This window comes from Leiobunum rupestre, chromosome 9 (genome assembly GCF_980474605.1).
Source record: "Leiobunum rupestre chromosome 9, qqLeiRupe1.1.hap1, whole genome shotgun sequence".
Classification (NCBI taxonomy): Eukaryota; Metazoa; Arthropoda; class Arachnida; order Opiliones; family Sclerosomatidae; genus Leiobunum; species Leiobunum rupestre.
The window spans coordinates 27,375,462-27,391,232 of record NC_143392.1 but is presented as its reverse complement, the minus strand read 5'-3'; the positions used below and the strand labels follow the sequence as shown (position 1 = coordinate 27,391,232).

Here is a 15,771-nt window from a genome sequence, read left to right as displayed (position 1 = left end):
GATAAAATTTATCACGAATATAAGTTAAAATAATGGCGAATATAAGTTAAAAAATTATCACGAATATAAGTTAAAAAGTATCACGAATAGAAGTTAAAATTAATTACAAATATAAGTTAAGTATTTATCACAAATAGATCTTAAAACTTTATTACAAATAGATCTTAAAACTTTATTACAAATAGATCTTAAAACTTTATTACAAATAGATCTTAAAACTTTATTACAAATAGATCTTAAAACTTTATTACAAATAGATCTTAAAACTTTATTACCAATAGATCTTAAAACTTTATTACAAATATATCTTAAAACTTTATTACAAATAGATCTTAAAACTTTATTACAAATAGATCTTAAAACTTTATTACAAATAGAACTTAAAACTTTATTACAAATAGATTTTAAAACTTTATTACAAATAGATCTTAAAACTTTATTACAAATGAACTTGAAAATGTATCACAAATTAACTTGAAAATGTATCACAAATTAACTTGAAAATGTATCACAAATTATTTTGAAAATGTATCACCAATAAACTTGAAAATGTATCACAAATGAACTTGAAAATGTATCACAAATGAACTTGAAAATGTATCACAAATGAACTTGAAAATGTATCACAAATAGAGGAACTTAAATATATGAGGAATAAGGTTTAATTCAAGGCGATCATTAGAGGTCGTTGGTATATTTGAAGTTAGCCCTTTAACACAGTCGCGATTTAGATTCGCGAAAATTGACAAATTATGCCAAGTTCTGGGTCTTAGGGTGAAGGTTATGTTCGAAAAATTCAAAATTTCCTGTATTTGGAGGTTACACCTAAGGCCCACGTTAAAGAGGCGACAAACGAGAAAACAGATAATTTCTAAGCAAAAGGGCAGAACGAAATGGCAACGTTTGAAATAATTTCAACAAAAATTGTTTAGTAAAAAAAATTAAACACTTCGCGGACAATATTCTCAAAATTTTAGTTTAAAAATCCACCTTTAAAGAGAAACTTTAACCTGTTATATAATTTAACCTCAGAGAAAAAAAGAGAAATGAAAATGTAAAAGTTTTTTTAAGTTAATCTAAAAAGCGTGCAATAAGTATTAAAGGTCTTAGTTATGGGTTAAGACATTTTATAAAAGCTTGAAAAAAGTGTAAGCTCTCTGTCACGACTTTTTTTGGAACTATTATCCTGGTGAAATTTAAACCATCTTCCCAAAATCATTATAATATAGTTCAGAAGAAAGTATACATACGATGCAAGTATTTAGATAGCTTTTCGAGGCTAGGCCACAAGTTAAGTTTCAAAGTTAAAGTTCGCCTTAAGAGGTTAGTAAGGTAAATTAACTCGAATCTCCGAATTACATGACGTCATTTTCGAGGTCAGATAAAAACCCTATCTTTAAAAAACTATTTTTTTAAAATAATAAAATGGTGGCATGAAAAGGTACCGGTCGTTTGTCGCCGAATGTTTTTTGGGAAGAAAAAAGATTTTTATCGTAACGAACGCTGTATAAATATTAAATTTTCATTGGGGTACACCCGCCCTATATATAGTAAACCAAATCCTGTTGGTGCCGCGGGTAACCGAACTCGGTGTACGCGATTTTATCATACTTGTTTTGTTGGTTATCGGAACCAAAATCCGTCAAGATGTAAGGGTTTTAAAAGCTGTTTTTGATTTGGTGGTCATGGATTAAGATAATCTCAGAATCACCCATAAACATAGGAATGTAGCTCGTTAATGTTTTAAATTTAATTGGATCCCACCTATCTTAGAAAACTAACCTTCGTATAAATAACAAAATAAACTAATAATTATAATTGGATCCCACGTATCTAAGAAAATTAACCATCGTATAAATAACAAAATAAACTAATAATAATAATTGGATCCCACCTATTTTAGAAAACTAACCTTCGTATAAATAACAAAATAAACTAATAATTATAATTGGATCCCACCTATCTCAGAAAACTAAACTTCGTATAAATAACAAAATAAACTAATAATTATAATTGGATCCCACCTATTTTAGAAAATTAAACTTCGTATAAATAACAAAATAAAAAATAATTATAATTGGATCCCACGTATCTAAGAAAATTAACCATCGTATAAATAACAAAATAAACGAATAATTATATAAATCGCACCCAAAGCAAAGTTGACACAAATAAAATCCAAATTAACGTTTAGGAAAATGGCTAAGAACTCGTATGGGAATATACAAAAGCCTACATAAAATTGAGTTCGCAAATGATTATTCTAAACGCGACTAAGTAGACACAATGGCCTGCCATGGTTATAATTTCGAATGGGGTAATTGGGTAAAAATAAATTACAGTTACTAATAATAACAATGACAAAACAATTGCACCCACCAAAGCAATAATTTTCGTTCTAAATTAAAAAACGCGAATGTCTTCCGAGTAATCCGACCAAAAAATGGGCATTTCCCCTCCAAAATTGGGAAACGAAAATCAGAATTATCCGACAGCGAGGTATTTTGGGCCGAAACTTTCCCCTCCCCCCTCGAAGCCTCTAGGAATCCCGGAACACGAGAAAATGCGGTACTTTTGTTGCAACATCCAAATGGCGCCTTCACTAAACCGTGCTGCTGTTGGTGGTGACCCGCCGTTTCCCTCTCTCGTCGTGGTGGCCCTGACCCGAGACCGCGTGGCTCGTATAAGAAGCTTCATACGCGGAAGAACGAGCCATTTTGACAGCAGAAATCGAGTCGCGAGCAGCTCTGCCGGGATTCATTGAACCAATAGACGCGTACGCCCCCTCGAGCAACGCCACTGACTTCGTTACTTTATTCGTTCGTCATCCGTCGTACGCCCCACTTATATAAATCTATCCTCGGATACAAGAACTTCGACAGCTATACTCGTTTGTGGCGTCTTCGCTTCAGTTTGGGTTAGGGTGCTCGTCCTCGCGATTCACTCGGAAAACTGACTTCGGACGCATCGGGAGTACCAAGAGAAAGGATGCACAAATTACAGGTAGACATTTTTCTTCTTCATTTTCACGGTTTTACTTTATTTCCTAAATGAAGTTCCATGTTTAGGAAAAATAAATAATTTCTCTATATTGTAGATTAAACTATATATTATGTTTTTATCAGATAATAAAATTTACTATATTATATATTATATTATTTTATTTTATTATCTTATTTTATTTAATTTTTTTTATTATATTATATTATATTATATTTTTTATTTTAATTTAATTTTTTATTATATTATATTATATTATATTATATTATTTTAATTTTTTTATTATATTATATTATTTTAATTTTTATATTATATTATATTAGTTTATTATATTTTATTTTTTATATTATATTATATTATATTATATATTATGTTATTTTATTATATGTTATATTATTTACTATATTATATGATATAATATATTATTTACTATATTGTATATAATGATATTAACTACATTATATATTATTTACTACATTATATTATTTACTATACTATATTATATATAATTTACTATACTTTATTCTATATCATTTACTATACTAAATTATATATCATTTACTATACTATATTATATATCATTTACTATACTATATTATATATCATTTACTATACTATATTATATATCATTTACTATACTATATTATATATTATATTATATTAGTTACTATATTATTTTATTATATTATATATTACCACAAGTGTATGATGCCTCTAAGTATGCAGCCTATTGCGGATATGTTTGTGCAAATAGACCTATAGTCTCACAGCATCGGGTAACAACGCGGCCTTCACATAAACTTGAACTGCCGTTTGTTGCAAGGCTAGCCCGAACTGTCAAAGGAGAGATAAATTTCCCCTGGAATTTTCGTTCCCCCACCGAGCCGCAGAAGTAAAAAATTTGTTTTCCCCTGCACCTTACTAGGTGCCAACTACTAAAATTACGACCCTCCCGTCCAATTTAGTTTAATTCTCGACCGCAGATACAAGTTTTGACATCACATTTCCTAGACAGAGATTCCTCATTGAAAGGGCTTATTTGACTACTTAGAGGCATTATTAACTTAGGATATTACATATTATATAGATCATTTAAAATGTATTTTAAATATAAAAAAATATATTAGTGAACTTGCACTTAATTAAATTAACGTGAAATTTATTTTTAGCAAGTTCAGAAATATAATTTCTTTCATTTATTTGGATAAAGCGAGTGGTATTTGTTTTGTTCATTTAAGTGTAATCAAATAAATCTTTATTCATTTAACTTTTGTATTTAAATTCGTATACATTTAAGAAATTCACTGCGTAACTTAATATGTAAAGTTAATTTCAATTCGGGATCAGAAATGTCTTCAAAGAAAAATATTTTAAAATATTAATTAATTATTTAATAATAACAATAAATTTAAGTGCAGAAATTAATTTGTACAACGTTGTAGCTAAACTATTCTAAAATTCTAAATATTTGAAATGCCTCAAGCTAAAAAAAGCACAATATTTAAAGGCATTATTATTAGTTTTTTTTTAATTTTCAAACATATTTGGAGACCCTATAATCAATGATAATAAACGTATTGACCAAGAATAGAGTTTATAAAATCCGCCGCTAATTAAACTGTTTTTACATTAAGCTTAAGTAGTAATTAACGACGAGGCTCTAATTAATAATAGAGAAAACAGAGAGATAATTTAACGAAATGCTCCCCTAATATGCGAAATACCTGCATTTCATATTCTAGGCCGGTTTAAAATCTTTTAATAGGGTTGATAAACTTCAATGAACCAGTTGCCAGGATAACTTTTTAATTACAAAATCTTTAAAATAAGGGGGGGTGGGCATGTACGACACTAAGAAAGGGGGTTAAAAGTAGCCCTAACACTATAAAGTAAGAAAGCCCGTTTTCTATGAACCCAATAAGAGTTACGGTTCAAGATCCTGTTCCAAATTTAGTTTTCCCTCAACCTAAACCGGAGGAATTGGGTCAACCGAAGGTAACAGGCGGCCCGTGATATTGAAAAGGGGAACAAGGATGGGAGGGGGACGTACGAGGAAGATGGAGACTCGAAGGGGGGGTTGAAGAGGTAGTGATGGGCGATGCACCGGCACCCGGAAACATCCCGTTAAAACAAGATGAGGGGATACCGCGTCACAGTGACCGTGGATCCCGACGAGACTGGTAGTTATAATCATTTCGAGACATTCGCGCTGAGAATTTGCTGCTTTTCAAATATCTTCTAGTTCATTGGCGTTACGGCAAACCGGTTTTAAAGGCCAAGTTCAGTACTACTATATTTATACAGCGAGATGAGTGTAGGTTTTTATTCGATATTTGTAACCCCGTTTGGCATTTGATAATTATTTAAATTTTATTGTAAATTTAATTATATTAAACTAATGTTTCATTTATTTATTTATTTTTACAGTTCCAAATTCGCCTAGCTGTCGGGTTAGTGTCTTTACTATCCGTAGCCATCGCTTCACCCTCCGTTGGGAAAGCTCCTTCCGCCACTTCCGGTTCTTCGAGTTCGCATTCCTCAGGAGCCTCGTCGGAAGTGCTACCGTCTTACAGACAAGCCAGTCCTCAATATTCCGGATACAACTACCCGCAATCCTACTACCAAGCGCTTCAACAATTCTACCAGAACCCGTACAGCGGTGGTCAAGTCGGAGCCGCCTCGTCTCCGGTGGCGAGCGCCATTAGACCATTGAGGAGGTCTTCCTTCACCTCGAAATTGAGGAACTTGGTCAACTCGATCTTCTTCCGAGGATACTCGAAACCCAACTACACGCCCACCTCGTCCTTCGGCTACGACCCGCAAGTGGCTTCCAAACCCTTCTACCTGTCCCAGAACAGTTACAAGCCCATCACCATTCCCTACAGACAACTGCAGAAGTACTACAAACCGTACAGCGCTTCCGCCAGCTCCATGCAACCAACCTACGTTAGCCCCTACGGATCGTCCAGCCAATCGGCGCTTGGTTCTCTGGGCGGCTTCGGTTCCGGATCCAGTTTGGGTAGCGGAGTATTCGGATCCGGATTCTCCGGATCGGCTCTCGGCTCCGGTTTGACCGCTTCCGCCTCCTCAACCAACCCGTTGGCCAGCAGCCTGTACGGAGGCGCTTCCCCTTATTCCTCCTACCCGGTGCAGAGCGGCTATAATTTGGGTTCGTACCCGTCGGGCGCTTACGGATCGACGTACAAGAGGTCCTCGACCGGTGGCCAAACTTACTCCGCCCCAGCCCAAGCGAGCGCCGCCGCCCCTACCTCCTCCCAAACCTCCAAAGTCTCCTACCCAAAGTCGTAAACGAACGCCCGAAATAGCCATAAAGCGAAACAAAAACGCTATACTCTTCGAATTTGTATAATATGATCTGTATAACAGCGATTTCTCAGTGAGTACGGGACGTTATTTTTGGGGTTTATTCCCAGTGTGCTAAACCAATAGACAGCGTGACGTTGATCGTCCTATAATCCGGGGGGAAACATATTTTTCGTATAACGGTATCAAATGGGGATAAAATCAAACTAGTCCCCGCGCGAAAACAATTGTATTCTTTGTCGCGAAGGCGTCAAGATCTGTTTTAAATATCGAGTATTTGGTAATACTTATCAGGGACGTACTCGTTTCCGTCCGGAGTTCGAATGTGTATATGGGTCTTTATGAAAACGAGAATCTTACGGACAGAAAGGTGATTGCTATATTGTACCATTCGAACCGGTGTTTTGCTGTATAAAAATATAGGTTTATTTATTTTTCGTACGTTTCGGGTAGATCTCGAAATATATTAGGATTAAATATATACATTTGTCCTTCATTAGATACTATACTTCCAGTAATTGTTTCCCGAGAAAAGTTATTAAACAATAAGTTTTCATTTTATTTTAAATTCCTTTGTTTTAAATCGCTACGTTTTGGCAGCGTTCGACTTCTTATAAAGAGCTTTGTTTTTTGTCCGAAGAGTTTTTAAATATCACGCCAGTAAATTGAAAGAAATAATTACACCTAGAAAACCAATCAGAAAAAATTACAAACTCTCCAGTCCAATATACAACTAATTGTCGAGGATTTCAATCCTGCTCAAATAATTATTTATTGTTATTATTATTTTTTGTAAATCTTTTTATTTTTGTAACTGTACTAAAAATTTACTTTTGAAGTGAACAAATAAAAAGAAATAATATACAGACTGTTTGGTTCTTAAATGTACTTTAAATATCATATATTATATGATATATATCATATATTATATATTATAAATTACATATATTAATAAATAAATATAGAAGTTTTAAATTTTAATTTAAGAATTTTGAGGTGAAATGTAGTTTAAAGGCCTAGGTTTTCTTCTACCTGTCACCCTTGAAATTTACTTTCCTTCCAAACAAATACCCTGGTGGCAGGCCAACGTGTTCTGCTGTTAGCCTACCACCAGGGTATTTGTTTGGAAGGAAAGTAAATTTTTAAGGGTGACAGGTAGAAGAAAACCTAGGCCTTTAAGATTAGAGTTGTTAATTTTCTGGAAAAAAATAAAATGCCGAAAAATTTCCAAAATATTTTTCGATTTGCGGAAAATTTTCCGCAAATTGAAAAATTAGAAAATTGAAATATAAATTACTTTTTAAGGGTTTTTAATGTTTTGAATTTTTAACGATATAAAATGTCTAATATCAGTAAACATACTACAAAATATTAATAGTGTTACATTGTTAATCAGTTTAAACTAGTCTAGAGGTTTAGTTTTACTTTTAGATTCGAAAAAATGAGGCGAAAATTCCGCTTTATTTAAATTCGCAAACAATATATTAGATTAATCATGGAAAGAAAACTTTTTTATTTTTTCGGAAAAATACGGAAAATTTCCCGAATTACAACTCTATTTAAGATCAATATAAAACTTAGAATTTTCCAAAATTATGTTTAGGCTTTTCTGAAGTAGTAAAAAGAAATTAAAATTATTTTTTGCATTAATATTAGAAAATTTTCAAATAAATTTAGAAGTTTTAAATTGTATTGAGGTAAAATGTAATTTAAAATCAATATTAAATTAAAACTTTTTAAAATCTGCAAAATTACATTTAGGTTTTATTTTAAAGTAGAAAAAAGAAATTAAACAATTTTTTAACATAAATATTACCAAATTTTCAAATAAATTTAACCGTTGTTAGATGTCGCTAATATTGATTTTTTCCCGAGCTACATCATCCTCGTATCATCTCCGTCACAAAAATCAATATAAAACGGTCTAAAACCTCGCTTAAAAGTCCGCTCTATTTATGCGAATTCCAATTACATGGCTTTATTTTACGGGTGAAATGATGCAGAAATCACGATATCGAAAAATATACTTTAGACTTCCTCTTCCTGATGGATTACGCCAGGAATCACCTTGAACTTGAAACATACTTAATAAAATCGCTCATTTCCTTGAAACACTATCTACCCAAAATATCCGCTTTTGAAGTTAGCTTGATCACTTGGACGTGCAACAATATGGTAACTACAACTTTCATCGACCAGGGTATTTTTTATTTTAGTGTTGTTAATTTTCCGCAAATCGGAAAAGAAATTTAAACATAAATTACTTTTTAAGGGGTTTTAATGTTTTTAACTTTTTATCGATATAAAATGTCTAATATCAGTAAACATACTACAAACCATTAATAGTGTAAAGCCCAGTTCACACTATACAATTAATTGGGCCACTTAAATGTATCCAACTAATTGTAAGCAAGAAAATTGTATAGTGTGAACAGAAAAAGTGGGAACAATTGTTACAATTTGTCTGTTCACACTATACAATTTTCATGCTTACAATTAGTTGGATACATTTAAGTGGACCAATTAATTGTATAATGTGAACTGGGATTTACATTGTTAATCAGTTTAAACTAGTCTTGGGGTTTAGTTTTACTTTTAGATTCGAAAATATTAGGTGAAAATTCCGCTTTATTTAAATTTGTAAACAATATATTAGACTAATCATGGAATTATTTTTTTATTTCGGAAAAATTCGGAAAATATTTCGGAAAATTTTAACTTTCATTAAAATAATTCATTTTTAGATTTTTATACAATCTGGGTTGACGGCTATTTCAAGAGAAGGAAGGGACATGGAAGCCATACGTTGCAAAGTTGTAACGGGAGTCCAATAAAAAGAAGGAATTAAACCAGTTCCTTAAATAGGCCAAGCGGACTTCTAGGCCAACAGACTAGCCGTAAAACGGGTATTTCAAATCTCGTAAAATTCTCAAAATAAACCATTAAAAGCAATAACAATATAAACACCGAAAGTTTAGAATATCATCAAAAATGCTAAATAAACGTTAAAGTATCCAAAAACGTCGTAAAAACTAGCATGGAACGAATCAAAATACGTTAGGGCTCATCCACGTCTAATGACGTGAAACTATATTACAGGTCACCGGTTTCTAAGACGTTTCTGAAAGATAATTTAGTCATTCGTTATGCCGCGTGTATGAACTAGCTTCCTCTTAAAGGTCATTACCAAAAGCCCAGCATCAACTCCTTTTTCGAGTTTTAAATTTTTTTAAACATTCCAATGTGTTTTAAAATATCTTTATCTACTTTTTGCTGTTTTTAGTGGAAAATAAAATATTTTAAAATGACATATAGAGATAAATCTACCTTATTTTTACTTTATTAAAATACAATTTAAATATTTACCGTATGGCGGTAGGCTTAGAATCGTTAAGGTGATATTTTAAACAATTAATATAATAATTCATATTAATTATTTGATATTAGCCTTTCAATTTACTTAGAGCTATTGTAAAACACAAAACTCGACTTGACAGATGCGTCACGAAATACAGGGTGCCTCGTCGAATTTACTGTTTTGTCCAGGGCGTTTCGTAGTTAGACGTCATAGAAACGTCACCCGTGACGCATCAACAACATGAAAACAAGAAAGCCAAGGTTACTTTATAGAAAGCCCTATTATATCAAGAATGCATTGAACAAAGAATATGTGGGTCTAGAAAATATCTTCAGGACTTGAATCATGGAAACCGAGGCTAAAGTGACACCTACGTATTCTCTGTTAACCCAAATACATTCTTGGCGATATTTCGTAATATAAGTCAATATATATCGAGAAGAATGTATTTATATATACTTAGGAAGAATAACTATTTTTGTGACGATCATGGTTGAATTTTCCCCGGCTCAAGAGTGGGTGAGGGCGATAAATGTCAGCAGGGCCGGGTTAACAGTATTGGGGGCCCTGTGCAAAGTGGAATTTGAACCCGCTAAAAAAATTCAGACCTTACTTTTGACTCCATTAAAAATATTGAAAAAACATTTATTTCGATGACGGGGCTCCACTTATCTCGGGGACCCCTGGGCCATGGCACACTTGGCACATGCCTTAATAGGGCCCTGAATATCACCAGTGTGGGCTTAAAGAACGTCAGAATAAATATGTTTTATGGTACTAATGATATTTTATTTTGTTTAGGGTGAAGGAGCTTGTAGTCCAAGAGCCCATGACAAAATAAGCGTGTGATAAGGTACACGATGGGTCAAGGTATTTTTAATTAGGTTAGTGATTTGTAACTAAGAACTGTTTGTCTTACGGGTCAAAGTGGGGGCTTTCCGGAAATACGAACCACGTGACGTCACTTCTGGTGACCTTGAAAATTGATATGACCTGATATTGGTATCATTCGATTGGTCTCAACGTGCTCTTACCAAAAAGTAATTTTGTCTTATACATGTAAATTTGGGAGGGGCTCGAAATTAGTTTTTCAATCTTATACGCCTCTTGGTTCAGATCTGAAGGTTAATTTAGCGATATTTGGTAAGACCACGGTGAGACCAATCGAATGATACCAATATCAGGTCATACCAATTTTCAAGGTCACCGGAAGTGACGTCACGTGGTTCGTATTTCCGGAAAGCCACCACTTTGACCCGTAAGACAAACAGTTCTTTGTTACAAATAACTAACCTAATTAAAAAATACTTTGACCCATCGTGTACCTTATCACATGCTTATTTTGTCATGGGCTCTTGGACTATTACTTTTGAGCAAGACATGCAAGGGATTGGAAGCAAGGCTAAATATCATTTCAACATAGTTATTATACAGGTTAAAGGGGAACGGTCAAGCTTTAACCAGTTAGATAGCCCTATAGCCCATTAAAAACTAAAATTTATGGCGAAAACCGTCTAAAAAAATATTGAGTGGTTAATTTTTAATAAAATAAAGTAATTTCGGGAAATCGAAAAGAAAGCGTCCGCCGCGACACCTGGTGAGAAGTCGGTGAGACGGAAAAACAACGTAAAAGCACGCGCTGCTGAAGACGCAAAAAAATTGTTTTGCACGCGTGGCGCGTTCCAGTTATAAGAGACTTAAGCCTAAATTGCGCGATTTTAAAAGTTAGGATAGTTCGCAAATCGCTCATACGGGGTTAGGGGCGCTGGCGGCAGCCCCTAAGATGGCGGCGAAAATTCAAACCAAAACACCTGGCGTTATTTTTCGTTTCAACTTTTCGGGCCAAAAGCTATTTTTTCGAGACAAAAAAAGGTACGGGTTATTATATTGAACGTCTTGTTAATCTTTTGATACGGAAATAAGGCCATATTTGGAAAAGCTTGGCCGTTCCCCTTTAAGATAGCACCAGAAATCGTGTAAGAATAACTTGTATTAGGTGTAGGCTGTACACACAAAGGGACGTCTATACTCCTACAAATATATTCGTAAGCTTGAATTTGGTAGTAACGAAATTACGTAAATACACTATTTATTTAATCATAAAAGCGAACACAATTTTTAAATTATGTTTTCTGGTGTAACGGAAGACAAGTTTAAATATTAACCCAATTTATTAAAAGATTTATAGCGATTTTCCGCGACCAGTAAATTAATTTAAAAACTCTTACAACTACAGAGATGCTGAAATTAAAATAAGTCTTACGCCGCTAGCGATTGAATCAATACAGACTGTACCATCTTACAGCCTCTAACTTAATTATTAACTGGTCATAATATTTTTCCTTTTCACTCTAAATTCTGGCATCCACCATTTGTCAACGCTGGTTCCACAAAAGTGAAAAGTTCCGAAGAATATTTCAAAGCCGGCAAAAGGATCAGAATACGTTCAAGAAAAAAAAATACGGTTGAAGGGTTGTCGTCGTACGGTCCACTTCCGGTTTATAACCGTGGGAGAAAAAGAAGCTCCTTCCGGCGCGGATGGCCGGGTACTTGCGAAGAAAATGGTCATCAACGACATTTTTATTTCGGCCTGAGCGAGCAGGAGCCCGGCTCGTCATAATGGGCCGTTCTCACAAGATAACCCCGTCTTAGGAAATTTCCAACCACTTCACACAGAAAAAAATCTTTAAAAATAACTTGGATGCTTTTGGGGGAGGAGGGTGTAAGATGAGATGAACTGAAAGGGGGAAATTATTACTTAAATAATTGGGGAATAATACGAAGAGGATATTTCTGTAAAATTATTACTAAAAGTAATTTAGTCAATCCATAAGTGTATAATATGGTTACAAAAGTGAGACACTTCCTACTTTACTCACAATTTTGAGAGTTATTCACAAGACACACTGCTTCGTCGCCATTTTGCGTCCGCTTGCTAACGCGTCACACGAAGCCTTTGACGGCGCCTCGCTAGGGGGAGATTTTAGTCTTGTTACTAGCTCTCAGTAAAATATTCCCCAAAGTGACAAACTTATGGATCAATATTATAGACTTATGGTATTACGCAAGAGATAAGATGCCATTAATTAGAGATTTATAAATACTCAAAGACTCAGCAATAGTCTAAAATGTAGAATTTTAAATTTTAAATTTGAATGTATTTCTGAGTATAAATTTCGTTAATAATTTTTACATAAAACATCGAAAAGGAAAATACCTGAAATGTGGATAAAAAATCAATTTCATATAAGGACATATTGGCCAATCAAAACAGTTCTAATGAGCGTAATAGTCTTTACCATAAGCCTATCATAAGGTTCCCATAAGCAAAGGTCTAGGTCAAATTTTTGACGATCACATACCCGTTATTAAGAGGTAGGTATTCAAAATCTGCACCTCCTAGTGGTTATGTTCTCAACTATTTATGACCAATATGTAGTACGTGGTAATAGTTGTAGTAGTAATCTTGAGACGTGACAGCATCAGAGATGGCGCTGGTGTTCCCCGCGGCGTTAAAGCTGATTTAAATTTTTCTAAACGAGTTTTAAGGCGTAATATAACCAACGTACACCAGTATCAGCTTTTACTTATTAACGTGGTCGGCAGCTGGACTCGATCACAGCACCTCTGGCTTCGAACCCGAACTCTCTCGGCCATGACTCCTTAGCGATTGCAATTACAAGTTTCGTATAGTTTCTCTAAACCTTTGACAGATGGCGGTAGTGTATGGAGGAGTGAATTTATATTTTCGTATTTCGAAAATTAGTATTAGCATTTGGGAATTTGACCCCCTTTTTTTCGGGGAGGGGTGCTATGATATAAGCAAATATAATAATGATATAAATATAATGATATCATTTTACAAAATTGAAAAGAGAACTAAAATTAATGAATCCATTAAAATAATAAAATATAAAAAATAATAAATATGATATAAATATTTGGTATAATAATAAAAAAATGTATATATTTAGTAAAATAATAAAAAAATGTATATATTTAGTCAAATAATAAAAAATTGTATATATTTAGTCAAATAATAAAAAAATGTATATATTTAGTAAAATAATAAAAAATTGTATATATTTAGTAAAATAATAAAAAATTGTATATGGAAATGGAAATGGAAATGGAAATTTGTTTATTGTGTATCAAAACAACACTATTACAGCGTCAGCTAGTTGACACACATTGCATAAAAAATTATATGTACAAAGTGTTTAAAAATGACCGAAAGGTTAAAAGCATAATATAATTTTAATTGACAACAGTTTTCATGGCTCCTACGTATTAAGAGCCGGTAAAGTTTTAAGTTCAGATAATTTACAGCTAAATAAATCGACTACTTCAGTATATTTGTTTGCAGTTCTTAAAATTCGGTTAATGGGGTTTAAAAGACTTTTAGAAATTTTGAACAATTGGGGGTGCCTTTGTATAATAGTTAGGGACAACAAAGTTTATATTGCAAAGTAAGTCCTCGCTAGGAATCTGATTTTTTAACAATTTATATAAAAATATTAGCTCGGATTTTTCCCGGGATATCAATTTGCAAATCTCCTAGTAATGTAATATAATTATATCTATGACTTTTTATAAAGTTAGTATGTAAATATTCGATAAATTTCTTTTGTACAGATTCAATAATTAAAAGTAGATAAGCGCTACAGCCTCCCCACGCCAACGAACCGTACATGAGTTTAGACCGAATTAAGCTTTTATACAGAAGAATAAAGTGAAATTTGGAATTGATTTTTTTGGCAAGTTTTAAGATAACACATAATAGCCTTCTGCAGCTATTAACAATATGATGGACGTGATCTCGGAAGTATAACCCTTTATCAAGGTATATTCCGAGGTCTTTGGTCGAGTCTTTGCGCGGGACTGTATCAACGGTAATTTTGAAGACGGATCGAATTAATTCAGTTTTTCTACTGAAAGATATTACAGTGGATTTGGAGGGGTTAACGGGTAAATTGTTTTTAGAACACCATATAGAAATTTTGTTGAGATCATCTTGTAAATTTAAAGAGTCGGTCACGTTGTTAATAGTTTTGCATAGCTTGTTATCGTCTGCAAATTGATAGAGAGGTGGAATTTTTAATTAAAAATTGTAGGTCGTAGATGTAAATGTTAAATAAAAGGGGTCCCAGGGAACTACCCTGGGGTACCCCGCAGTTCTTATCGTAACTTACATCAGTGACAACACCGTTACATTTTAAGAGATTTGCACGAGTAGATAGATAGTCGCTTAACCAGCGTAGTAGATTACCATGGACACCGAGACATTCTATTTTTTTTCAAGAGAAGTGGATGGGACACGCGATCAAAAGCTTTTGCTAGGTCTAGAAAGATTACGTCAATTTGTTTTTGATTTTCAACAGCGTCAGATACTTGATTTAAGAAATTTACGTGGTTTGTCTCCACGCTTTTGCCCTTTAAGAAACCGTATTGGGTAGAATTTGGAAAATTATTAAACCAGTTAGATATATATTTGCGCATAATTCGGTCAAAAAGTTTCGCGAATACGCGGAGGAGTGAAATAGGCCTGTAGTTTATTGGATTTCCGGCAAAACCACCTTTGAAAATTGGGCTAACGATAGACGTCTTCCATAAAGTGGGGAATTTGTTAAATTTAATGGAGAGGTTAAATAAGTATTCTAAAAGCGGTAGAAATAGGTCCCAGCAACCTTTAATTATAAATGCTGGAATATTATCAATGCCAGTCGAGAAAGTTAATTTAAGGCCCAATATGGCCTCTTTAATATCCAATGACGAAATTTGAACGTGATTAAAGGCATCTGAATGTAAAACAGTTGTATCGTAGTCGAAAATTTGGTTGGCCGGAATGTTGTCAACAGAGATTTTAGAGAAAACACTAAGAAACTCATTCGCGAGATCGGTAGGGTTGGTCATCAAATTAGAGTCTTTTTTGAGCCGAATGTCCATGGGTTTCCCCTTAATGTTATTATTTATATAGCTCCAAAACATTTTTGGGTGTTGAAGAGCCATATTGCAGATGGTTTCCGTATTTTCCTCGCTGTCTCTCTGTAACAAATTTTTGGAACACGAACGAAAGTGTCGAAAAAGAT

The 15,771-nt window shown here is 33.5% G+C and overlaps 2 protein-coding genes across 2 annotated transcripts in view; one reads left to right on the top strand and one right to left on the bottom strand.

The window, feature by feature from the left end:
• Positions 1–15,771, bottom strand: part of LOC149927037 (bromodomain adjacent to zinc finger domain protein 2B-like) — a 153,074-nt gene that overhangs the window by 97,249 nt on the left and 40,054 nt on the right. The window lies entirely within an intron of this gene.
• LOC149927038 (uncharacterized) lies at positions 2,733–7,065 on the top strand. Its single transcript, XM_090158676.1, has 2 exons — positions 2,733–3,003; positions 5,428–7,065. The coding sequence occupies exons 1-2, from the start codon at positions 2,989–2,991 to the stop codon at positions 6,307–6,309; spliced, it is 897 nt and encodes a 298-aa protein (XP_090014802.1). The 5' UTR covers positions 2,733–2,988; the 3' UTR covers positions 6,310–7,065.